Source organism: Aristolochia californica, unplaced genomic scaffold (assembly GCF_029961685.1).
Source record: "Aristolochia californica isolate CCGP_79_NKW_82.1479 unplaced genomic scaffold, dmAriCali1.0.hap1 SCAF_3, whole genome shotgun sequence".
NCBI classification, from domain to species: Eukaryota; Viridiplantae; Streptophyta; class Magnoliopsida; order Piperales; family Aristolochiaceae; genus Aristolochia; species Aristolochia californica.
The window spans coordinates 46,864,675-46,892,043 of NW_027181992.1; the positions used below are offsets into that span (position 1 = coordinate 46,864,675).

General features: G+C 38.0%; 2 protein-coding genes and 1 long non-coding RNA gene across 3 annotated transcripts; 1 reads left to right on the plus strand and 2 right to left on the minus strand.

Annotated features, from left to right (window-relative positions):
- Nucleotides 1–14: 14 nt before the first annotated feature.
- LOC137959855 (D-cysteine desulfhydrase 1, mitochondrial) lies at nt 15–11,175 on the minus strand. The gene is made up of 11 exons (XM_068807253.1): nt 11,172–11,175; nt 10,399–10,615; nt 8,377–8,442; nt 8,005–8,199; nt 7,785–7,895; nt 7,458–7,549; nt 1,673–1,765; nt 1,085–1,142; nt 888–1,001; nt 617–714; nt 15–366 (listed from the first exon to the last, which is right to left on the minus strand). Exons 2-11 carry the CDS (start codon nt 10,603–10,605, stop codon nt 162–164), a joined length of 1,239 nt encoding a protein of 412 aa, XP_068663354.1. The 5' UTR covers nt 10,606–10,615; nt 11,172–11,175; the 3' UTR covers nt 15–161.
- A 550-nt stretch (nt 11,176–11,725) lies between these two features.
- LOC137959701 (probable cyclic nucleotide-gated ion channel 20, chloroplastic) lies at nt 11,726–25,424 on the plus strand. Its single transcript, XM_068807032.1, has 14 exons — nt 11,726–11,761; nt 12,001–12,192; nt 12,691–13,214; nt 14,246–14,428; nt 14,669–14,767; nt 15,061–15,201; nt 16,083–16,331; nt 16,507–16,773; nt 21,507–21,652; nt 22,240–22,317; nt 22,470–22,599; nt 24,405–24,651; nt 24,837–24,999; nt 25,298–25,424. The coding sequence occupies exons 3-14, from the start codon at nt 12,708–12,710 to the stop codon at nt 25,422–25,424; spliced, it is 2,337 nt and encodes a 778-aa protein (XP_068663133.1). The 5' UTR covers nt 11,726–11,761; nt 12,001–12,192; nt 12,691–12,707.
- Nucleotides 23,145–26,864, minus strand: LOC137959702 (uncharacterized). The gene is made up of 3 exons (XR_011114068.1): nt 26,563–26,864; nt 25,491–25,629; nt 23,145–23,478 (listed from the first exon to the last, which is right to left on the minus strand). It is a non-coding gene; the product is annotated as an uncharacterized lncRNA (long non-coding RNA).
- Between the last annotated feature and the right edge of the window lie 505 nt (nt 26,865–27,369).

A 27,369-nucleotide genomic window follows, 5' to 3' on the forward strand; every position in this document is an offset into this window, starting at 1 on the left:
ATCGATAAAGATCATTCTGGTCCACATCTCTGATGCTTTTATTTGTGTTAATTATGCTCCTGAATCAACCATCCAAGCAGGATTCTTCGGCCGAGGAGTATCATATTGTTCCTTAAAGCATCACTAAGTTATTATAATGAAACTAAAATTGGCAAACAAATTTAAAACATTTTTCCTGTTCCATCTTTTCTTGGAACTGCTTCATCTATTTTCATCCGGCGCCAGCTGCCAACAGTCGGGGCGATTTGTTCTGTTTTATCGAATAGACCAAGAAGACCACCCGTGTGTATAAAGAGTATCTTTTTTCCTTCCCACTTCAGTGGATTCACAGCCATGTCTTTCAGCATTCCATAGGCAGCTTTCCCACTGCAGAAATTCACAGAAAAAAAAAAATCCTCTAACAAAGATACAGGCAATTTGTTATTAACAAAGAGCATTTGAACTCATTTAACATACAGAAAGTAGAAAAAAAAATAGTATAATAGGCATCTCTTTTCTCAGTAAGAATGAAGGCCAGAAGAGCATTCTTCTGTCACTCCTGATTTCAATGTTTAGAAGATGAGGAAGTTACTAGTAAATAGTAGTAAATGAGCATGGTCAAAGGATTATTTCGTACCTGTAAACAGGGTCTAAAACAACACCAGTCTTCCTAGCAATTTCCTTCACAAATTCGAGCTCCTCAGCAGTGTTCATTGCATACCCAAGGCCTTTGGCCTGCAAAAAATTAACCATTACTTGGTCCTAGCTTGATAGCAATGGGGAATGTAAGCAACAAACCAATTTGTGCATTAATTTACAAAGATGGCGTACAGATTCAAATTTCAGTCATAAAAAATAATGACAAGTAACAAGCAATAAATAAAGTGAATTTATAGCAAACAGCTTACATCTTGAATGTCCACTATACTCTGGGAGCTAACACCGGCGTTAAGTCCATCAATTAAGCCTTGGACATAGTTGTAAAAGTATTCCGGATCATCACAGACAGAGAATGCATGGACCTGTACAATACACAAATTTCTAGAAGCTGTTGAAAACCTTAGTGATGGAGTGAAGGAAAAGGACAGACAAGGGAATGACATACTTTTGCCCTCAAATTACTTAACCACGATCCCAGTGCAAGGCCAGCAATTGTTCCCCCACTAGAACATCCAAAAAAGAAACAGAACCTAACTTTAAACTCATATAAAATTTTGTACAAAAACAATTAACATGTCACTTTAAAAATTAACATAATCGTTGCAATTACATAATGAATGTGTTAAAATAAGTTTCATTTCGAAACAAGTCTTTTTTCGTCCCCAGAAAAAGGGGGGAAATGGCAAAGACTTTCCATGAAACAGGTGATTATTTTTAAAAAGCAAGCCATTCCAGTCCTAGGAAGGATAATGTTTCTCTTTGCTAAGTACACATACTTGTTTCTCTTTTTCAAACAGTGACCAGAGATAGACTGCCACTGAAGTGTATCAGGAAATCCAGAAAGATACAGTAACACAGATAGGTCAAGAAGATTAGTACTTAAGCTTTCTAAGTTTTAGCATAAGTGAGTGCTTTTTTTTGAATGTTGAATACACACATTACACCCCTTTCCCTTGGTGAGGCTTGAACCCAGGACCTCACAGCACACTAGAAAACCCCTCACGTGGCCACTTGATAAATGAATAATACATACCTGCCACATGCAACAACAATGTCACTGAGTTGTCCGTCGATCACGTCTAATTGAACTTGTTGCTGTATTTCCCTAATTGATTCAATGTAGCCCCTGAATAAGTCAAAGGGGAAAGAAATAATCTTCAGAATCCCTGAACATGTCAAAGGGAAAAGAAATAATCTGCAATCTGAAGAGACAATATGGAAACAGATGTTATTGTTAGAGAATAACACAGCGGCATACAGTTATACTATTGAGCAACATTACTCAACCAAATGTATTGGACTTTAAAGGCAAGCATTAACCATTTAAAGACATTACTACCTAGCAAAAATGCTAGCACACCATTAGGTTTCAAATGAACACCAACATAACCCTGTAATATCACCAAGATATCCTTTTCTTCAAGTTCCATCAGTTAGCTGTAGTTATGACATACAGATGACAAAATAGCCCCAAAAAAGTGATTAAAAAATAACCTTTATATCTTGTGAAATTATTAGTTCAGTCTGAATTGACAAAAGGACCTAATGAAATGGGGCAGTATAAATATATGGGACCCACATAAATGGCTATTATGCAGGATCAAAGAGTTCCTAGTCAATAACTCACAAGCTCAAGTTAGATAGTAGTCCTTGTATCACTTCTACGGGGTATTTTTCTCTTTTCCATCCATTGTAGTCCTTGTGTCACTTCTATGGGTATTTCCATCCATAGTTAAGAGTTAACTAAGAATCTAATGGCAAGAGTATAAGGTCTACTTGGTCACATAATAGGGGTATCTTGGAATTGATTTGAAAAGCAAGAGGGCAGAGGTGCTTTTATATATATATATATATATATATATATATATATATATATATATATATTATTGTCAATGAACATTGATTACACATACACACTACACCTCATCCCCTAGAGAGACTTGAACCCAAGACCTCAGAGTAGGAAATTAACCTAGTGCAGGAGAGTTGGGCATTGAGCCAAGAGCGCAGTCCATAAGCTGTATGGGCACGTCGGTGCTTATACTATATTTTCGAGAAGTATAAGAAATTAACCTACGAAACCCCAGACATTAGGGATGTTGGAGTTATGTTGGGACTTCTTCCAATATTACAATGGCCTCTTTTGTTATTCAAATGAGGATATTCGCAAAATTTCTTGGCCATGATCGTCTTCTCCTAGAACGTTCGAGGAATCAACTCGCCTTCTAAGGGAGACTCTATCAAAGCAGTACTTTTTGAATGTAAACCCGATATTGTGATATTCACAAAAACAAAGCTGCAACATTTTGATATCTCTGTAGCATGTAGTCTGTGGTTTAACCCGGATCCTGAATGGGCGGGGATTGATGCAATTGGGCATTCTTGTGGTATCCTCATCATCTAGAACCCGAATTCGGTTGAGGCCATATCCACGGATATTGGTAGATTTTCTTTATGCATTCGCTTCCGCGACAGATCCCGTGGTTCTGTATGGGCCCTTGCAGGCATATATGGACCTTCGGGCAATGCTAACCGCTCTATCTACTGGGACGGAAATTCTTTCTAAAGTCTAACTATGGAGCGTTCCTTGGCTATTGGCTGAAGATTTTAATGTCACCCTTCGCTGCTCCGAAGAAAGCCCCCCATCTAAAAGAATCACATCCACCATGAGAGCTTTCTCAGACTTGATCAGTTGTCTAGAGCTTCTTGAAATCCCCCTGGCGGGAAAGAAATATACTTGGACCAATGGTCAAACTCCCCCTATCCTTTCCAAATTAGACATTTTTTGGTTAATAATGACTGGTTGCTCCTCTTCCCCCATACTGGAGGCCAGGTCCTCAATAAAATAGGATCTGACCACTGGCATATCCTTCTAAATATACACCCTCCAAAATGGGGTCCCCCCCAGTTCCGCTTCGAAAATTCTTGGCTCTTGGAGAAGTCTTGTCGCCCTTCCTTGCAGAAATGGTGGGAAAATCTTCCCCATCACTCAAATCCCGGGTGGACACTCCACATTAAACTCAAAGCTCTCAAATTTGTCATCAAAACCTGGGCTCGTGATCTTAAAGTTGCTGTTATATAAAAAAAAAAAGCCTCCATCCGTCTTAGACTCTCTGAGTTGGATCTCCTGGAAGAGCAAAGGCCTCTCTCCCCTATTGAAAACTCCAAAAAAAAATAGCCAAAATTATGATGTCTCTAAAATCCTTACAAGTGAAACCACTCACTGGAAACAACAGGCCAGATTCCACTGGCTATCTGAAGGAGATGGAAACACAAAAAAATTTCATGCTATTGCCTCTGGTTGAAAGAGAACTAATCGTATCTCCTCTCTTCTAATCAATGGTGAGGAATGTACGGATAGTGTCTCTATTGCTAACGAGTTTGTCAAGTTTTTTTCAGGTCTGTATACGGAGGAAAATTTCAACCGGCCTGTCCTGGACCAGATTGATTTCCGTAAAATCTCTGCTTCTGAGGTTTTGCATTTGGAAAGACCTTTCTCCCCTGAAAAAATTAAGGCAGCAGTTCTTGGAATGCCTAGAGATAGGGCCCCTAGCCCGGATGGCTACAATGGTGACTTGTACCACCAATCTTGGGACGTGATCAGAGATGATGTGCACAATTTTGTAAACAACTTTCATCAAGTTGGTATCACATATAAATCCGTTTGCGCCTCCTTCATTGCCCTTATCCCAAAAAAATCTACCTCTATCTTAACCAAAGATTATAGGCCCATAAGCGTCACCACAAGCTCCTACAAAATCATTGCCCGCCTCTTAGCCAAACGTTTCAAGTCTGTCCTCCCAAAAATCATCAGTCCCTGCCAAAGTGGTTTTATTATTGGTAGGAACATCATGGAATCGTCAATGGCCGCCCATGAAATCCTCCACTCCTTCAAAAAATCCAAAAATCCAAGAGTTGTTATTAAGATTGATTTTGAAAAGGCTTTTAACAGAGTCAACTGGAAGCTAGTCGACTTTCTCCACTCGATGGAGATTCTGGATGAAAAGTTGTATCTCTAATGGCAAACCCTGTGGTTATTTTAAGGGTTCCAGGGGAATTAGGTAGGGGGATCCTCTTTCCCCCTTTCTATTCATTCTTATTGGAGAACAATTAGCCTCCATGGTCCGTCTAGCAAAAATGTCAGGATGGCTTAATCCTATTTCTTCTGACCCTGACCTAGATGTTAGCCTCCTCCAATATGCGGATGATACTATCCTCTTCAGTGATGGCTCCCTCCCCCAAATTCAAAATCTAAGTGCCCTTTTGAGTTTATTCAAACTCTCTTCAGGACAAAAAATTAGCTAGGTAAAATCATCTATTTTCGGTTACAACACTGAACATGGATTACTCAGCTCCATGGTTAATTATCTTGGCTGCAACATAGAATCATCTATTGGATCATATCTGGGATTGCCTCTGACTCCCCGTCTCCCCTCTAAAGCTTCCTGACACCCTGTCATTGAGCGTCTAGAAGGGCGACTTGCCACTTGGCGGGGAAGATTTTTATCTAAAACAGGCAAGTTAGTTCTAATCAAACCATGTCTGCAGGGAATTCCCACCTATTTTTTGTCTATGTTCCACTGTCCTGCTTCTATCAGAAACAGAATTGACACTCTAAAAATGCGCTTCCTTTGAGGTGGCCCGAATGGTGAAAAGAAATATCATTTAGTCAAATGGGAAGAAGTTTGCAAACCAAAAATGTTGGGTGGATTGGGAATTTAGAAAATCAAAGACACCTAACTCAGCTCTTCTCCTTAAGTGGATATGAAAAATTAATATGCATCCGAATTTGATTTGGAGAGCCTTTGTTGCAGAAAAAGCAAATATTCAATCTAGATGGTGGACAAAAGGAGTGAGATTCTATTCTCTCACCTGTCTGGAAAAAAATCGTTCGGCTCCTCCCGAAATTCAAGATGGTTGCAAAATGTTATATTGGAAATGGAGGATAAACCAAGTTCTGGAATGACTGGTGGATTGGACAATCTCCACTTAGCATTAGTTTTCTAGAAATATATGGCCTCGCAGGTAACTCGGAGGCTCTCATTTATGACATCTGGTCAGAAAATGGGGATTGGAACTTAAATCTCAGAAGACATCTTTATGACACAGAAGCTCTCCGTGCATCTGATCTCCTTCATCTCCTCCCAATCAGGCAGCCGAACACCTCAGGTGACACTCTAATCTGGACTCCCTGTCCAAAAGGTACCTTCTCCACATCCTCCGCCTACAAACTCCTCAACCACTCATCCCCAAATCTCCCAAAGCACCCTGTTGCCTATTTTTGGGACCTCCTTGCTCATCCACGTGCCAAATTCTTCATATCGTCTGCTTGTAGGAACAAAATCCTTACCTCTGATTCCTTAATCCGTAGGGGTACCCCTATCATAGACCTTCCCTGCCCTTTCTGCAGAAATACCCCAGAAACAGCAACCCATGTTCTCCTCTCTTGCCAATTCGCCCACCTAGTCTGGTCGTCCCTCCTAAACAAAATTGGTGTCCAATACTGTACACCAGGGAACCTAACCGACACCATCATATCACTCGTTAACTCAAACCTCCCAAAGCGAGGTTAAATACTAATATCTTGTTGTGTGGGTCATATTATTTGGGCACTCTGGAAAAAGCGAAATAAAAGGAAATTCAATCTCAAAACCTTCCCCGTTGAAGCTATGACTGAGCAAATCTCTAATCAAGTTTCGGTTTGGTTATTAAATAAAAAGAATTCAGTAACCTTGGTGGATCAAACTTCAGAAGTAATTGGAAATCTATTGCTGGCTTATCTCTTCCCCCTCGCCCGGGTTCTTGAAGCTCAATTTTGATGGAAGTGCCCTTGGCTTTCTAGGCCCAGCAAGGTTCGGTGGAGTCATCCATGATGAAAAAGGTGATCTCCTCTTCTCCTATGCCCGCCCCCTTGGTATCTCAGACTCTACTACAACAAAGCTCTTAGGCCTCCTACATGGACTCCAAATATTCTCTAGCAACCTCTTTGGTCCCCTTTGTATTGAAGGAGATTCCAAAGTGGTCATCAACTAGTGTGCAAACCACGGCCACCCATGGCGTCACTGGGATATATTCAAAGACATATGTAATTTATTTTCTCCTTTAAATTGTAAGTGGAGTCATATTCCACGATCTGCTAATCTTTTGGCAGATTTCCAAGCTAAGGCGGGCATTTCTCTCCAACACTTTGTTGTGGAGTCAAGCTCCCGACATTAGGTTTGTATTCTTTTCTCTGTTTTAATATATGCACCTCTTTATCAAAAAAATAAAAATAAATGCTGGGATGACATCAGGGGTTTCCTGAATACTAATAATCAGATAAGAATAGGCGGATGATTAAGCTATAATCTATCCGCCAGCATCCAAAAACTCCAGGGAGAACATCTTTTGTAAGTGAAGCATCTATAAAAACCAAAAATGATTGCATATATGAGTATGCTAGCTTCTAATAATGACATTTCAGCAGTTTTTCCCTATAATATCTTTTACATTGTGAGAAAGAGATTTCATTAAGAAGAAAGGAATAAAAGAGCTCCTAGGAGCAAGAAACTATAAAGGGGTTCTAGTCCAGAAAATTGTTTGCATAAAATATTTGAACAGTCTATAAAGGAGCAAACAAAGAACAAGATGACAAAGATAATATTAGTTTTCTTGTCACGAGATAAATATTCTTATAGAGTTCCCTCTTCTCTTTTTTTTTTATGAAATACTGATACCACTTGCCCTTTTCTGTACATTCTCACCCTCTCACTTCACACAAAATACAGTAACCATTTGGGAGAGAAAAGAAGATGAACAAAAATCTTAAAGACAGTTACCAAGTTCCCAGAGAATTGGATCCTCCAACAGGGATGACATATGGCTTCCTCCCTTCATTAATTAGCCGTTCCTTTAGCAGGTTGCCCAGAGTCTGGACCATAAAGTGGTGAGCAAAACTTTACAAGAACTGTGTAAAGCATAGAGTAAGGAATAAATGCAATGAGATAAACGAAAAGATGAATTTAAACTATTAATCTGCACTCTAAAGTCTAAAGAATAAAAATTGTTCTATACTAGAGACCACATGTTGCCAGAATATGAAGATAATATATGATGGGAATCCAAGAAAGATTAATTACTAAAACAGAACAATTTAGGGAACAAACCACGCTTCCAATTTTTGCATATTCTTCTTTCGAAACAAGGTCTATATGTGCTCCCACTAAGCGCTCAATCAGGAGATTACCTGTCAAACCAGGATCTTCATCCACAAGCACCTGCATTTTGTTATGTATAAAGGCAATGTGGTCAACAAACTTGGAAATGTGGCTATAGGAATTCTTCATCTTGGCTTTTGGACAATGATCAGGAAGATATGAAAATGACCTTGGAAGTGCGTAATATTAGGTAGCAGTCGAGATTTAGATACTTTGCCGCCACAGCAGTTGCACGACAATGGTTGCTCTGGATACCTCCTATTGTTATGACACAGTCTGCACCTTGGGCTATGACATCTGCCATCAAGAATTCGAGTTTCCTAACTTTGTTACCACTCAGTTGCATTCCTGAGAGATCATCTCGCTGTATAAATACAAAGCAAGTTTCTCCGATTGTAAGATAACATCAGAGGTGAAATTGCAGCACAAACAAACTTCCATAGAAAAACATGTAAGCAAACTAAGTCCAGATCATAGGAAGGGAAAATTATAGAACGACAAGAACCCGAAACCTCTAGAAGCATTTCTAAAAATTTCTTACCTTTATCCACACTTCAGTATTCTTTGGCAAGTTGGGAAGATTCCATTTGTGAATTGGAGTTGGAAGCTGAACAAATAAATAGGAGAGAGTTTATTAATCAGTTTATAATGTTGTAGGCACAGTTCCAAACAATTTAACCCATAAGCTAACCATATACATGGTTTAATAAATAATTCAAAAATGCACGGTTACACCTCTTCTGACAGGTAGAAAATAATTAAAGAACAACTAACAAGCAAACTTTTCAAAGTAATATTGGACCAAGCATAAAGCAAAAACATATAAAAGAGTGGAAAAGTCAATGGAATGAAGAAAAAGTTAACAAAGAAACAACGTTAGTGTTGAGATAATAACAAATCTACTTTTCTCGTTTATTATTGAAGCCACAAGAATAAGACCAACATTTTTGTGAATTCTTGACTAGGGATAGCAATAGGGCAGGTTCACAGTGGGTTTTAGAAAACCTACCCCCACCCCATAACCATATCCTAGCGCAGCCCCATGATGGGGTTGATTTTTCAACTATGTCCCCACCCCACGAGCCTACCCTGCAACCCCTATCCCAGCCCTGCCCTGTCCCCAACCCCGCCCTACCTGACCCTGCCCTCGGCCCGCCCCAACCCTGTCCCCATCACCTGTCCGCCCTGACCCTGTGATGGGATTGATTTTTCAACCTCATCTCTGTAGGGATAGCAACAAGGTGGATTTTAAAAAACCTAACTACACCCTATAACCATGTCCCCGGCCTGCTCCACCCTGTGACAGCGTTGATTTTTCAACTGTCCCCACCCAACGACCCTACCCTGCAACTCTGTCCCCACCCTATCCCTTTGACGGGGTTGATTTTTCAACCTCATCTCTATAGTTCCTTTTATGCACATAAAAAAGGGCAATGTTCATTAAAAAGGAGGCTAATGTGTTAAAAAAGGTGTCTAAATCTTTAACCCATTATTATTTTGAGTATTAAAAAAGTTAAAAAGGTATATTGATTTAAGAAAGGTATATAATGCAACATATATTTATGCGAGGACAGGTTTTTAAGGGGCGTGGATGGTCATGCGGGGATTTGGGTTTCACCCTAGTCCTCACCCTGCAGGGAAAATATATGCCCCTGTCCCTACATTTAGAGAAGTGAGTGTCAAGATCAGCAGGTTCAGCACAAAGAAGCTCATCCTTAGCTTCATGTCCAGAAGTGCTCTATCAAGCCATTGGAAGTTTTCTATCTTCTTTGGTGTATGTGTGTGTATTTCAAGATCAGCAGGTTCAGCACAGAGACAATATGTTGGAAAAAGCTCATCCTTAGCTTCATGTCCAGAACTGCTCTATCAAGTCGTTGAAAGTTTTCTAAGAATGGATTCTCCAATACGTGGCTTCCCTTAGGATTATGAGGATTAAATGAGATTAGAATATGGGAAGTTTTGAGCACAAAAAAAGCATATCACTGAGGAAAGAGAATAGATCACATCAATGTGATCAACTTTCTCCACATAATGTATTATTTTCTGTTAGTTTGCGTAAATAGACACTTGACTTTTTATTTCAAGTCCAAGGTTGAAATGAAGGATGATATTCTGCCAACTCATTCTACTTAAAATAGTCTCAAGACAAAATGGAAATTCCACTCAATGCAATGAAATTTCACTCTCTCATCTACATTCAATGCAGACTTTTTATAACAAGTCTCTCTACAGGATGCTCTTTCTATCCTAGCATTCCCTGTCCAGGTATCAGTGTATAAATCTTGGGGAGACGGAGGACAGTCAACTTTCTTCAAACACCAGACCCTAACAACAGAATTTATCCAGGTATTTCGTCCATAATCCAGTTCTATTGACAGTAATAAGGTTTGTGACAGCCAGTAACCATTGCCTCTAACCACATCAGAAAACAGCCACCACTGATGCTAAATTTAGAACTCACGACAGATAAATAGATTCAAACACAAAGTTCCAGACCCATGAAGAAAAGAGAACAGAAAAACATGCCAAGATGAACCGAGATGAAACACAAGGGGCAATTTACATGTCCAAGCGAATACTTGTGGGAAGGGATTGGATTAAGACTCGTAGCCCATGTGGGAGGTTCGTATGGTTTCTTGGAAAGAAATTCGCCCGTGTGTAAGAGTTTATTTGCTTCCATGGTAGCGGAGAGACGCTGCTTCTGCTGGCTGAGACGTTGGTTGATCTTCAAAGCGCCCCTGCGGAGAAAAACGGAGGTAACAGCACGCATTAGAGAGTGGCTGCTTGGGTTAAGCTCCCACTGCCCTCGTGGACAACTTAAACATCGGGATATTGATAAGAATACGATACGGTCCCTTAAATGAGATAATTAATCTATTAATTACGTATTATTTAGAACATTCCAAGGAAAATTGAAATTAAATAATAATCAGAAGAAGAATGTTAAGAATCCACTCGCTAAGAATCTACTCGCATAAAATTACAATCAGAATTTAGATTCTAATTGATAAAAATGAAAGAAATATTTTGTTTTGGACTTTGGATTTTGGAAAGCAAAGCTATTCTTTAGAAAGAAGCTTAATAGAGTTTTGAAATCCCGTTTTCAGAAGTTGTTAATCGTTCCAGGATTGTTTGTTCTCAACGGAGAAAGATCATGCCGTCTATTATTAATTGAATGGACTCGTAATTGACGTCTCCTTCGGCCCTTCCATTGATTGTTTCTGTATTCATAAGATGCCGGACATTAACCAACAAAAGGGTCGTTTTTTTCCTCTGTAATAACTCTAGTCGTTTGCTTAAATCAATGAAACGAACTGATCCTTCCAAAGTTCATACGTTGTACGTCTTTTGGCCTAAGATTGGGATCCCCTTATCGGCAATTTCTGAAAGAAGGGTCTGTTTGCCTTGCTTTGATTTCTTCTACTTTCGCCGGCCCTTGTTTGTGCTTGATTGAAAAACACGAACCCAGATAAGAATTACGCGTGTAGATCTCAGTAACGGTGTGAACGAAGTCGTGAACTGCGATTCTTCGGGCGGAGGCTTCAAGTCCTCAATCTTCCAAGTCCTGCTGTCGTTTCTCATGAGTCATATACGTACACGACCAGGTCGGGTCGAATCCTCCATTGGTCTTATCTAAAGTGAAAAACAAAAGTCATCCTCCCCAGTAAAAAGTTTTGGAAAGAATCGCTTCCTCACTGTCCTTGCAATGTGAAACGCCTCCAACTGCCAATGGAAGCAAAAATCGTCCTCCGGGTACAGCATCATGTGGTCGTCCTTGCAGCGCTCCGAGTGATAAAGAGGTAATGAATTCAGAAATGAAAATACGACAATAACGACGACGACGACTCTGCAAGTCAAAATTATTGAGTCAAGCACGAGCGTCCCTGGAAGGATTTCTGTCCACATTACCCAAAAAGTCTTCTAAGGTAGTAATTTCTCTGCTACAGACGCGATTAGATAAGGTAGTCAACCGTTTCGACGGCAAGGCAGTGCGGTTCCCGCCAAAGACGAGGCATCGTTTGTTGGGTCGTTAGAAAACGAAAGATAAGCTTAGAAAAATAATTAATTACGGTGAATGAGACTAACGTATATAACAAGTGGTCCTGCATATTATTTTTCTCTCTTGCTTTCGTCTTCCTTTCCTCACTGGTAACTTCCTGCACAGGGAGTCAAAACGGAGAAAACGCTTCATTGCTCGAACGAAGTTTCTGAGTAGAGCATGCTGGATCCAGCCGCTGCCCTTCAAAGACGGAACTTCGAAGCCACCTTAAACGCTTTCTCTTCGTCTTCATTTTCGTCTTCCTCTGCTTCCCTTTATTCAACTCTGTTCTCTGTTACTAGAGATTTGGCCGCACAGGTTTGATGGACTTTGTTTATCTTTCGTTGCTTTTTCGTTTTTGATGGGTGATAGGTAGTATTGGGTGAATGAAATGTGCAGAAATGATTATATTCCGGAAATGCTGTCGTAATTGTCTAAGGGGTCTAAGAGGTAAGTCATTGTGTTTTGTTGGATGGCGCTTGTTATGGAACTGATGTTCAAATACAAGCTGCAGAGAAAGAATTTGTGGTGGCAGATTTGGTTTGAGAGGAATTGAGTTAAATTAGAAAGAAATGACACTGTCTTCATATTTTGAGAACCTTATTTTCTTCTTAAACACTCTATGATATGGCAAGAACTGTTTTCAGTAGTTTCTTGGAATGCTCTTGTACCCTCTCCTACCAATTTCCTTATCTACCAAACAATTATTTATTGATTATTTCATATGTTATGCCATTTACATTTTTATTACAGTGTACTTTATGGTTTACAACAAATTATTCGACTGTCCTGAGTCATTTACTGTCATCATTTCAGGTCTAGTATCACTATAAATGGCTGGTGGTTACAAAGATGAAGTGCCCATGCTATCGGATACTTTTTCTCCTCAATCAGATGAGTCCAATGATACTGGGCTTCAAAGGTTTAGCACACGGAGCACTACAAGGAGTGCCTCAATGTCCCTTCCAAGGAATATCGGGTCGTATGAATACGAGAATAGCTTAGTTTCTCATACAGGTCCTTTAAGGGACCCAAAAAGAACTCTATTTGTGCCAATGAGTGGCCCTATAAACATGAACAGTCAAACTGAAAACCCTTTCAGGTCAATGCATCGACTTTTGGGCACCAAAGGTTCTGCAGTCACTGCGGAAGAACTTTCTTCTACAGATGGAATGGGTCAGGACTGGCCAAAAGGCAATTATGTGGCTAAGAATGAACATTTGTTGAAGTCAGGTCCACTGGGGAGATGCAATGATCCCTACTGCACAACATGTCCATCATATTACACTCAACCAACAAGGCAAAAGAAATATAGAGCTTCAACAGCATTTGAAACTAAGGCACTTCACTGTTCTTTCCCAAGCTGCTCTTATTTATTCATTGTGATTGATTGTTTACGTTTATTTAGTTCTTGTATATAACAGTTCTAGCTTCTCCTCTGTCTCCCATATTTTGCCTTCCTTTCTTGAAATGGTCATAATAACTTTCTTGAGCAAAAGAGAAACATAGTTCTTTGAAGTATACAATATTTTAACCAAGAGAGAGAGAGAGAGAGAGAGAGAGAGATTCATCAAACTAGGAGAGGACACAGGGTGGATGTCTGTTTACATTATCTGACAGGTATGCTCACCACTATTCTTTGTTGGAAACCTGAGATGCCCACCTCTGTTCTGTGTCCCTAAATCGATCTTATTTTGATTCTCCTTATTCAAGTAATGTCTGCAGATTCTAAAGAACCATACAGCTTCTTGATCTCCTGCATTGGTGTTGGCCAGATGTTCGACTTGGATAGTCAACTTGTGGCATTGAAAACTAAATGCTGAAGGGGTCTGGATGCTTATTAGAAGTATTTTGCCTCTGTTTTGACTGACCTTGAGAGTCTTAAAAGACCATGAAGAAACAGGTTGGTGAGACTGGGAGCTTTTAAGAAGAAGTAAAGGGGAAAGAAGAATAAGATGAAGGAAGAAGAAGATAAAAAGGCAAAGGAGGAAATACAAGTGATTGAACTAGTATTCAGTGACTTGTGAGCTTCTTTTATGTTTGCTAATGAACTTTAAGAGTGCTAAATGGTCTGCTCCAATGCTCAGAAACAAACTTCAAATTGGTTTCTGAAGCTACTCAGATAAACGCTCAAAACTAAGACTTATTAACTTAAAATAAAAACATTTCTTCTCCAATATGTAGGCAACCAATTGCCTTTAACCTTCCTATTGTTGTTAGGAGATATGTTTTATTTAATTCATAAGATATGTTTTGTTTAATTTATACCTAAACTTTTACACATTCATGTCACTTTTATCTTCCTAGTTGATGTATACTCAAAGTCATGGTTTCTGCTTTCTCTTACTCCATGTCTTTTGCTATTATACAGTTCCATAATGCAATTTATGGGGATGCCAAAGGTTGGTTGAGGAGATCAATATCCTCTATACATGTGCCTATAATGAATCCTCATGCAAAGGCCGTTCAGCAATGGAACAAGTTCTTTGTCATATCTTGCTTAGTGGCAATATTCATTGACCCTTTATTTTTCTTTTTATTGTCAGTGGAAGAGGTATAAATAACTATTACTTCTTCTATAATGAGAACATAGATCTTAGATTGCTTCCATTTCATGTATCTGCGGCTCTTTCAAGTATTGCATTTGTCTATTCATAGCACATCGGTTTGATTTCTTCTTTATCTTTGTAATCAAGGTTCTGAATTTTCCACCTATCATCCTTTTTACATTTTTGTTTAATACACAGGTTCTGTTTCTTATGTGTTTCTTTTTTTTTTTCTTTCTCCATGATAGAAGAATAAGTGTATTGTGCTTCACTGGTCCTTAGCCAATGGATTAGCAGCAGTGAGAAGTGTGACTGATTTCATATATCTTCTCCACATGGTCCTTCAGGTAAGCAACATAGAATTAAATCTATCAATTCAATATCGTGTTTCCAGAAGAACTTGATCGTTTGTGTAAGTAGTCTAGTTTGTAAATGTACTGACAGAAAACATGGATAGCTGCTTATTTGGTGGCAGTTGTGATGCAATAGATTGCTGATGTTATACATATTGAACAGAAACCAAGGTCATATATAAACAAGACAAGGACATTTTTCTGTTCTGATTAGGATGTTTTACTGTTATAAAATGATTTTGATTGTTATTTTCTACATGACCATCTGCTCATTTTGTATTCTGCAGTTGAGATTGGCATATGTTGCCCCTGAATCAAGAGTTGTAGGTGCTGGAGATTTAGTTGATGATCCCAAAAAAGTTGCTCTTCATTATGTTTGTGGCTACTATTTTATTCTTGATTTATTTGTTGTATTACCTCTTCCTCAGGTAATGGAATTTCCTTTCTGGTGTTATAATTTTGGTTTGTGTTCTTAATTAGTTTTGTTCTATGTTAGTTTACTTTCTGTATCTGTCTGGTACTTTATGAATTTCTGTTCCCCAATATATCATTTGATGAGATGTATTAAAAACTATACTGTTTCCTTTCAAATCCTCATTCATTTATGGCTGCTCTATAACTTGCTTGACTATTATAGGTTACATACCTTTGTTTTGAGTGCTCTATAAACTGCCTTTTCACACTATATAACTTGAATAGAATGCACCAACATGCTCTTTGTTTTTAATCCTGTATATTTGCATCTTGCATTTAATTTGCTTTCTATGTGATCATTCTTTATGTTGTTTGACACGTATATGATTAATATACATTAAAGAATGAAAGATCTTTGGCTTTAAACTGGTGTAGAAGCATTTTTTATTTTTTTTTGATAAAGTGGTGTAGAAGCATATAAGCTAGGTTATGGTTATAGGATAGTATTGCAGCTTACATTTCTTCCTAAGGAAACCTTTCATTAAGTCTAATTAAGAATTTTCAGTCCGTATAAGTACTTCTATGGCTTGAATTAGTAGTGAATTAAATCTCTTATGTGACAATTGACATGTATGTGTGCAAATGTTCAATATTTATGTCTATTATTTCATTGCTTTACTTGTTCTTCCTTTTAAAACTAATAAAAGTATATTTTAGAGGGTTCTTATGTCAATTCCTTTTTGTCTTTTATTTTCTGTTGTTCTTTTTAAACTAAATGTGTATCTTAAAGGGTTTGAATGTCAATTTTTTTCTTGGGAGAGAATATTTTGATTTCTTTAGTTTATTTTACACATGTTCATGAGACAGATCTTCTTTAACATCCATGGTTGTACAGATTATGATATTGTTGGTCTTGCCAAAGTACTTGGGGTCATCCGCAGCAAATTATGCAAAAAATCTTTTGCGGGTTACTGTTCTTCTTCAGTATATACCGAGGATAACACGGTTTCTACCTTTACTTGCTGGCCAGTCAGCAAGTGGTTTCATATTTGAGTCAGCATGGGCAAACTTCGTTCTTAATCTTCTCATGTTTGTATTAGCAGGGCATGTGGTGGGTTCATGCTGGTACCTCTTTGGTCTTCAGGTAGGTAAAAAACTTTCACCAGCTTCCCATAATTGGAGAAATTCGTATGGTCATGATCTTATCTAAGTTTATACCATGTTAAAGATGTGATCACGATTCTTATTTGGCTTTTTATTGTAGTCTTTCTGAAGATTAATTTAACTTCTCTATTATGCCCTTTGTCTTTTTGTCCCAGAGGGTAAACCAATGCCTTCGAGAAGCTTGTACAAATTCTAGCATGAGTGACTGCAAAAGGTTCATTGATTGTGGACATGGTAATAATATTGACAAATTCAGAGAGAATAAAAATTGGTCAGCTTGGCAAAACCAAGAAAAGGCTGAAGCATGTTTTAGTACGGATTCTAAAACATTTGCTTATGGAATTTATGTTCAAGCTGTCGGTATTACTACTCAAAGGAGCATTGCTAAAAGATATATCTATTCCTTGTTCTGGGGTTTCCAGGTATACTCCTTTACTTTTGTGCTTTATTTGCTTATTTTCTTGAGTTTTCTCAATTTTCATTTATAGTGTAAGAAACAAATATAGAGTTACTTGTAAACTGATATATGATTTATTTTCATTTCTTTATTCATTATTTATTGCCTTCTTCCTTTGTTGTGGGCAGCTGTTATGTGAAAGCCTTGATTTATTTTGTTGAATATTCAAATGTTGCATTGGTGAGGGTAGGACAGCTAGGGATCTATATCTAAAATGGTAAAGAAAGGTTCTATGTCAAAATCTGAACATGGGATGAGAAATTTCAACCTAACTGGGCTCTGATGGAGTTGCATGACAAATCCCATATGATAGTGTTGAATTTTTGGAAAAGAGAAAAACTTTACTAACTTGTTGTAATTTGAGTACATAAACCTCTATTTATAATAAAGGAAATAATTAGAATCTAATTATAATTAAACTACCCTTGTTCCAGTTACACCCAAAGTTAAACACTAAAAGATAAGTCTTGAACAACTAAACATAAATAGAAGACTAACATAACTAAAACACCTTTAACTGAGACTCTTCTGTGAGACTCCTGTAAGACTCCACTATAATAATTTTGGCTTTGTGAGCCTTCTTATTGTGAGAGTCATGTAAGACTTCCATATCTGCTCTTCAATGCTCCCCCTCAAACTGGAGTTTATAAAACTTTAGCTTGCAATGAAAAAGATTCTTGGTTTTCAATTTTCTTTTGTTGAAAAAAATTCTTCATAGATGCAAAAAATTCATCTTTTGTGCTCCCCTTTTCTTGAATATTTTGGTCACATAAAAATTGTGGAACAAAATACCTCTTTCTTGTACTTCTTCTACTTCTCCCCCTCAAACTTGGGATAAAAATGACATATAGACCTAACTTGGACAAAACACAATGTGGGAGAAGAAAATCACTTCTAGATGTACGACAAAACTCCATACACCAGTCAAAACGGCCATAGTCTAAAACACGCTCCGCTCAATTGTAAAAGCAAAAAAACTGCCCAACTTTAGGTCTTAACAAAGAGACTACTCACTTTTTAAGGGTAGCTCAAACACGAATCATCTCTTAGGTGAAGAACAAAAGACTTGACTCAAGTTGGATGTTAGGCACATTCCTATACTTTTTAGGTAGTAGGTTTAGGCATTGCTATGAAGTGATAAAACACAAGATAATAAACTGAAGAAATACTAGAGGAAAACAACTTTAACCGAAAAAAGGCGACTATGCGAAACTCATACTTCCAAAGTAGCCTTTTTTTAAAAAAAATTAGGGGAGTTTATAATGGTAGAACTTAATAAACTTGACCAAGTTAACTTTTTTGGGGTAACCACAATTTTTCGTAGTTAACTATGTGGAAGATACACAACCAAATAACAAAAACGCAAAACTTGAAAACAATATGGAAGCAAGATATTGCATACCTTGAATGAGCACATCATGGAGTGATTAAGTCTGACCGAAACTCTCTGGTTAGAAGAGAAATTTGGCTAAAAAACTCGAATTTTAGGAGAAAAGGAAATTCAAATCATGGAGAGGTAAGAGGAGAGAAAATAGGAAAAAAGGAGAGATTTTCGCCAAAACTGACCTTCGGTACTTCTAATATCGATATCTTCAAAAATATAGCTTAGAATTGCAAACAGTTTGTTGATCAAGAAATTAGACTCAATGAGCTTTAATTTGATACCTAGTTTGACATAAAAAACTTGGTTCTTAAATTTGTTATAACCTCTTGATTTTCTTCATTTTGTAGTTTAACCCTTGCCAACTCCAATGCGAATACCTTCTTAAATATAAATCAGATTGGCATGAAATTTTCTCCTTATAAAACTGGACTTCGGTGCCTTTCATCCAAGTATAACTTTTCTTCATAAAATATACTTCTTTTGAGAGAAAGACTTTGATAAATTTTGGTCTCTTTAATCTGGCTGAAGTGAGTATTTTTTCTCTTTTGGCCAGCATGACCATTGACTCTTTCGAAATCGATATCTCTCTTTAGAAAACTCAGGTTGAGAATTGAAGGGATATGTAAGAAAATAGACTTACATATCTTTCTTTGGATATATAATTCTCCATATAAAGTCTTATTCTTGATGGTATAAAACGGCTCGAAAGTTGAAGTTTTTTGCTGTTGCTTAGACCTTTCTTGCAGTCTAACCTTTGCTACTTCGAATATCGATTTATCTTTTTAGAAAACTCTGATTGCCAAAATTCCTTTTGTGTTGGAAAGTAGACTCGAAGATCTTTCCGTCAATACATAATTTTTTTTTAATAAAGAAACCAACAGGTGCTGGCACAATAAAGAAAGAAAAGTTTAGTATGGAGGTGCGAAGGCCAAGAAACCAACGAGTGTTGGAACAAGAAAGAAAGAAAAAAGATAGAATACGAACTTAAACTACTAGAGATGATAAATCAGAAAATGATCACATTATCTCTGTGGGTTGACCAAATCAACTCATAGAACATGTTCTGATACCATGTTGAATTTTTGGAAAAGAGAAAAATTTAACTGACTTGTTGTAATTTGAGTACATGAGCCTCTATTTATAATATAGGAAATAAGTAGAATCCAATTACAATTAAACTACCCTTATCCCAATTACACCCACAGTTCAATACTAAAAGATAAGTCCTAGAACAATTGAACAACTGAACATAAATAGAAGACTCACATAACTAAAACACTTTTAACTGAGACTCTTCTGTGAGACCTCCTCCTGTGAGACTCTTGTAAGACTCCACAATAATAATCCTGGCTCTGTGATCTTATGTTAAGCATCTAGCCAATACTACCCAAAAGACCGGCTTGTTTGGTAGCGGAAAGCCAAGTACTTAACCCCAGAATCATAACAATACTCCCACCGTTATGAGCCTACGTCCACAGCAACCCACTCTTGCAACCCGGACCGCCTTTTTGCGCTACATAGGTCTCTAGGTTGCCCCCTCCGGGATTCGAACTCGCAACAGCAATATAGCTCTGATACCAAATGTGAAGCACTTAGCCAATACTACCCAAAAGACCGGCTTGTTTGGTAGCGGAAAACCAAATACTTAACCTCGAGATCATAACAATACTCCCACCATTATGAGCCGACGTCCACGGCGGCCTACTCTAGCGGCTCACTCTAGCGACCCGGATCGCCTTTTTGCGCTACATAGGTCTCTAGGTCGCCCTCTCCGGGATTCGAACTCGCAACTGCGGTATAGCTCTGATACCAAATGTTAAGCACCTAGCCAATACTATCCAAAAGACCGGCTTGTTTGGTAGCGGCAAGTACTTAACCCCAGGATCATAACATCTTATTGTGAGAGTCATTTAAGACTTCCATATCTGCTCTTCAATGGATAGTAATGCAAACAAAGATAACTACATAAAGAGCAACATGTAGCGCAATACTGAAGTGAAAGAAGGATCTTTATGTTTGACTTTTATCATTCATATAAGTTTCTCCAGCAACAAAGTAAATCTGTTTCTTTACAATATTGAAGACCACCTTGTGAAAATTACTCTTCAAAGCATAATAGATCTGATGAGATTTCTGATTTAGAGTTCTGCTTAGTCAGAGTTTATGAGATTAGGGTTACAGAAAAAAGAATGTAACATTCAGATACCTGAGATCTGTCCTAGATGTGGTCTTAGCACCCAGTTAAAAAGAAAGCTTCTAAGAACAGAAGAAAACTTTCTTGAGAAACAGAAAAGAGAATATAGGAATAAGGTGAAAGATGGTGAGATACAGAAGGAAAAATAAAGAAGATAGAAATAAGTGAAAGATGGTGAGATACAGAAGGAAAAATAAAGAAGATAGAAATAAGTGAAAGATGGTGAGATACAAAAGGAAAAATAAACTTAATTCGTTGTTTAAATTACTGACTACGGTAATTCTATGAAGTGGTATTGAGCTGCAGTGCCTCTACAGGTACCAAAACTGAAATTGACAGAAAGAAAATGGAAAAACAAGAGGAAACTAAAAAAATAAAATAGGCCAGAGAGGAAGAAGGCTTCAGCCTTGATTTGGATGTCACATCCAAGAGACCATCACAATCAAATTACCTACAAAAGCTTTTGCAAATTATTTTTTCCAAATTTATTTCTGTCAAGCTTCATGAGGCTTTATGAGACACATTTAACATAGCCAATCAGTAGCCTATTTTAACACAATGGCTTACAATAAGGGCCAAGATGAAAGCATAAGTGTAACGCCTTACTGGGATCAAAACATACTCAAATAAGGTCCAAATAAAGCATAGCTAAACTTAATCCAATAAAAAGTACTCCCAACTATAGTATAATGGGAGATTACGGATGAAGTGCATAAATTAGACGATTAAATAATAAATCTACTATTTGCCATTCGGGCTCGTGGGGCCTAAATTGTCTATTTATTTGCTAAATGGCTATTGGCTAGTTCTTGATTTTGAATCTTCGGCAACTGCTAAAATGAAAACCTGACGAGATAGTAGATATTGCTTCATATCTTCAGATTCTTGGATACATACTCCTGGTGTAGCCATTGTGAGCAGCGGGGTCCTCCAACAATAGCTTGTCTGTTGGAGATTTTTACCTCTTACATTCACTTAGTTTTTTTGTTTGCTTGCTATTTTTCATTATTATTTGAACAGCCATAGATAAGATTTGATTTCTTTATGTACATTCACTTGTACTTGGAAATAAACTTTTTATTTAATAATCTCTTCTCATATGTGCTGGTCATGGATTTAGCAAATAAGTACTCTGGCTGGAAACCAAATTCCAAGTTCTTTTGTGTGGGAAGTTCTATTCACTATGGGCATTATTGGACTTGGTCTCTTCCTTTTTGCTTTACTTATTGGAAATATGCAGAACTTTCTTCAATCTCTTGGCCGTAGGTGAGTTTTTTTTTTCAATTTCCTAAGCATAATGGTTTATGTGTATTCCTTTTTTTTGAAAACTTTCTTCCATCTTTTTTTGTGAAAATTTTGGGATGTGCCTACCTCCATTAAGATTGTGATCAGGGTTTGTGCAGTAATGTGTACCAGATGTGTGGTTGAACCTCACATGTTTATGTAAATATAAGTGGTGGAACAGGTGCTCTATGTAAGCTTCACTTAAGTAGCCTGTCAAACACATTACACATTATCTGGTAACCCAGGTGCATATTTGTGCATGCGAGTTTAAACCTTGGATGATCCTCACCATTCAATGTGGCCATTACATTTGTCATCAATATTCACTGGTTCATATTCAAGTAATAAACCATTGTGGGTCAATTATTGTCCACCCTTCTCGGGAACCTAAAAGGGCTGACCTTAAGTTCCTTCACATGTAGGCTTTGTATGTTCAAGCCTTTGGCTACTAAGTGAGGCTTCCATTTGAGGACTACGTCAGTACCTGTAAATATGCAGTACATTATATCTTTTTACTAATTAATCCTGTAAAAGTGTTTAGTGATTTAAATCTTTCTCTGTGACCACAGGAGACTTGAAATGCAACTAAGACGCCGTGATGTTGAACAGTGGATGAGCCATCGGAGATTGCCAGAAGAGCTTAGGAGGTATTTAATGTGTTTTTCAAATGTTTCGTATCAAAGTAGTTCACTTTCATGTTTCTTTCTTGCTCTTTTGCTTTCAATCTCTAGTTTATCCTGGAAGTAACTGTTTCACTAGCACTTTGTTGATAGACTGCCTATTTACTGTTGATAAATAGGCAAGTGCGACAGTCAGAAAGATTTACTTGGGCTGCGACTCGAGGAGTAAATGAAGAGCTGCTGATGGAGAAATTACCAGAGGATCTACAACGAGAAATACGTCGCCATCTCTTTAAGTTTGTCAGGAAAGTGAGTCTGCTTCACCCACTTAATGAATATTTTCTGGTTAATTTTAAATTTAACATATTGAGATGATTTGCTGAGCACAAAATATTTTTCCAAGAATAGATAACTCATTTGAGGTAATTGTCAAGAAAGTAATAAGTCTCACCTACCTTGTGGACATAGTGGTTGATATGGCATATTCATGCAGTTCTTTTGACCATTTCAAAATAAAAAAGCAGTCCTTCTTTCAAACAGTTTTATACTTAGACATATATATGAGCAGATGGCATTTAACTTTTACATGAGGAGAGTGTAATATGAAAATGTAAGGCAATTTTGATCTCTACAATCTCAATTTTTTCTGAAATAATTTGTCTATGGATCTGGTAGAAGGAAGAGATATTGAATATCCCTCAGTTTCCTTTGTCAATCTTTGTTTTGCCCAATTAGCCTGTGACTGTGGATTACATGCCCAAAATATTTTCCATGTTGTAAACTAAGAGAAAGGAAGAATTGAAGAGCAAGAAAGTGAAGGAGAAGAGAATAAGAGGAAAAGACAGCATCGAAAGAGCAGTCACATTAGGGAGTTTGGTTGACCCCTAACGTCTTTATTAGACAATTAAAGTGATTTAAAAGGAAAATGTCCATATTACCTCTATTACACTTATATCATTTACAGCCATAAGACAGTAACAAAAGGGGGTAAAATTACATCATTGGGCATGTCTAATTGACACCTTTCTACCCAGAACCTCACGAGAGAATACACCATAGTAAAATTATCATGACCGAATACACCTGGAAAAATGGGTTGGGGGGACATTCCCTACCATCACCACCACCACCTTTCTTCTATCTCAAGATAGGGGAGCACCCAAGGGTGGAACTCATTTGTGGGGCCCACTGTAATAAATTAATAAAAATTTCAAAAGTAGTATCTTTTCTTTTGCATAAAATTGAATAATAGGGGGTAAGAGTTAAGTTAGCATTTCTCGCAGGTGAGAGTAATTAAGAGATTTTTCAGGGGTTGTAGTACCTCTTAAAAAAATGTTGAAAAAGATATCTTGGTACAGAAGTACTTGAAGTCCAGTAAAGCCAGTTATAAACACAAAACTACCCCCCACCTCTTCTCTCAAAGTCCAGTAAAGCCAGTTATAAACACAAAACACATTTTACGGTGCTTTGAAGAAATTGCTCACTTTCAGTCTGTCACTGGATATGTTCTTCTGCTAACCAAAATGGCTTAGTCTCTTGCTGGAGAAGGGAACAAGTCACCCACAGACATGCAAAGATACTGCCTAGTTCACTCTGTTTAGCTAATTTGGTCAAATGCTTGATACTAAGTGGGTATTTGCAAACCCAAAAAATGCACTGAATGTGTAAAATTTTTAGAAACTCCAATAAATTAACTATGCAGATGAGATTTCTAAGCAAGAGGACACTACTAGCTGGGATGTTTTTAAAAGGTCATGAGAGTGAACAAAACTTTTTCCAAATTCAAGCTTCATTGTTTGGTTCTGAGATGATTTTCATCTGGTTTTAAAGGGAGTTGTTATATATTTCTGAGCTGGTTTATGTCTTATGTTACAAATTTGGGAAGTGGGGGTCCATGTGTTTGTCGTTTAAGAAGGGGAAAGAAAAATGGGCATCACATTCTTCATTTTCAATGCACTATCTATAAGTGTTGCATTCTATCAGGTGTTCCATTGGAGATGGGAAGACAACTAGTTTTGCATAACCTATGTGTTGGAATATCTCCGCCCATGTCTGTCTGGTGGTAAACTTTCCTTCTTAGTTGTTGAAAATCCTAAACTGCTACTTGGTTTCAGGTGCGTATTTTCACCTTAATGGATGAACCCATCTTAGATGCCATCTGTCAAAGGTTAAGACAAAAGCTGTACATAGGAGGAAGCAAAATCCTATATCGAGGAGGCCCCATTGACAAGATGGTTTTCATTGTGAGGGGAAAGATGGAGAGCATCGGAGCAGATGGACACGTGGTCCCTCTGTCTGAAGGTGATGTCTGTGGTGAAGAACTTCTTACTTGGTGCCTAGAGCAGTCCGGTGTGAACAAAGGTACAATTCCAATTCTAAAACCTTGCCTTCTCTCAGTTGATGTTCAGCAAAAGAATCTAGTGAAACAACTAAAATTATATACCTCAGTTGAATATACTCGTAACAGTTCCTGACATCGCAGGTTTCCACATGACCTTGTCTTTCTCTTGATTCTAAATCCTATAACAATGAATTTTGTTTTGCAGAGTGTAGGAAAATCAGGTACTCAAGCCAAAGATTGCTCTCTAACAGGACGGCACTTTGCATCAGTAATGTGGAAGCTTTTTCACTTCGAGCAACGGACCTGGATGAAGTCACTGCTCTTTTTGCTCGGTTCTTGCGGAATCCACGTGTCAAAGGAGCTATAAGGTCTAACATTACCTAATCTTGAGTAACTCCTTTTTAAGTTGTGAACCGCATTCTTAGAGAGATTTTGCGGCCAGTCCAATAATTTATCTTTGGTGGAGACCTAAGCCTTTCCTACCAAGTTACACATATTTGACTCCTGAAACTAACTTGCCACACTCCCACAGTAGAGTGTGGATCACCATTCCGTTCAGCATTTCTAGTTGATCATGATGGCTAATTATAATTCCTGGTGCTAGTGAAAATTGAAATGAACGAAAACATTTTCCAAAATAATTGGGCCTTATTTTCTGTTGAGCAGGTATGAGTCTCCCTACTGGAGAGAACTGGCTGCAACTCGCATCCAAGTGGCATGGAGGTACAGGCAGAAGCGTTTGAATCGGACGGACAGCTCTTCTCATCAACCTACCCATCAGGGGAGATACTAGAATTGCATATGTCAATGTACATAATCCCCCATTTAACACGAAAGTGCATGTATTATAAAACCAAACCTTTATGACTGGCAGTAGCAGTTCCAGGCCTGTATTTATGTAATCAAACCGGAGCTGTTAAAGCTCCTGCTGTATCCAGTATCCTTCTTGTCTCCTCTCATAGTTTTATCTTTCTAGTATGTTGGCCAAAATTACTCCCCTGAAAATTTGAAATCAAGGTTAAACCGAACCCATGATTTCGAGCAGATGAGCAAACATCACCAAATCTACGAACTACAACATCCAGAAAATTATGTACAGGTATGAACTTCAGATTCTACTCAAACCTAGTCATTTCTGTCGTCTAATATGCTGTGATCTTCTGTGGTTTTCACAAAGATCGATTTGGATTTGAAGAATAGTACTAGATTACACCCCAAAAAAATAAAAAATAAAAATTCAGATATATAGAGACATTATGTAAAATGTTTCAGATTTTGAAAAAGGATGCCGGAAACGATAAAGCCACCACTTGTTTGTATAGAAAATCCCTAAAGAGCATCCATTTGTATTCTTCATTTTCATTTTATATGCACGTCAAGACTTATACCATTAATCTATTTAATGGTCAGTCCTAGCGGCGCTGAAGGAGGAAAAGTTACAACTCGGTACCGGAACTGCATATCCATGTCGTGCTGGTCACTGATACGGTCGAGTAGATTACACCAGATCTCAAAACTAAACGCGGAAAGCGGGAAAAAAGAAGAAAAAAAAATCTCTGAAAGAAAGAATGTGAATCCCTGGTGCAAAGATGAGGTAAAGGTGAACGTACATTTCTACGGTTGTTGAAGTTGAGTCTTTGTATTGTTTGAAGAAATAATATTTGCAGATTCCTTTATGAAGTAGCTAAGATCATCAAATCTCTACAGGCACGTATAACTGTAGAACAAACGAATGTCACAGGCAAAGAAGAAATAATAAAACACAACGGAACTTGGACCTTGCCTGGGGTTAGAGAAATCCGGAGACAAATAAAACAAATATGAAAACGTTTTTGAGTTTTGAAACTCTTCGGCTTTCTTTCGTCTTTCAAATCGCAAGCCTTATTTTCTTCAAGAAAACAGGGATTGTGGAGGTTGATCAGTGTCCTTACCTTGAGACAGCAAAGCAAGCCGGAGAAGATCGAAGCCGAAGCACTTGGCTATTGAGGATTTGGTGAGAAAATGACAGACGGAAATGATACAAATGTGAGGGATTTCGTTTTCTTTTTTCCAGACTACTTCAGATCTGCGACTGTAAGTTGCTTGTCCTGACCGAGTCGGGAAAGGTAATTCGTTGCTTTCGCGAAATCAGTAGAAAAGATGACGATTGAAGATGAAATAATCTTCTCCACACCATTGATCGCAAGGTACAGAGCACTGCAGCAGCTCAGAGCCTCGGACGGACATGTCTCAATATTATCACGAGTCGTGAACTGCAGACGCGCTTCGTCGCCTCTTCTGTAGTTAAAAAAAGGTGATTTTTAGATATATTTGATTTATCAATTTAAATAAAATAAAAGAGAGAATCTTGATAATAATATTATTTATTTACTTTTTTAATTATCGAAATAAATTACTTTTGGGGAAAAAAAAAAGGGGTCCCGTGTGAAATGAAAATTGTAACGCTTCAAAATAATCCTTCTGTAGCTACAGCTTTTACAAGAAATTGCCTGTTTGTCTCTGCAAACTGCAAGGATTCTCCTCGATTCCTCCTCTTATCCACCGTTACATCAGTAGTAGTAATAATCGGTGGCGTTCTTGTTGAGGCGAGGTAGACCAAAAAGCTGCTAATAGAACAGGCCTTCGACATCCCAGTCTTCCTCTTCTCGGCTGCTGTCACCTCCGTGCTCCCTTTCCAGGCTCTCAGAAGCCTCCCCGTGAGCCTTGCTCGGTAATGCTTGCAGAGAGAGTCGCTGCCG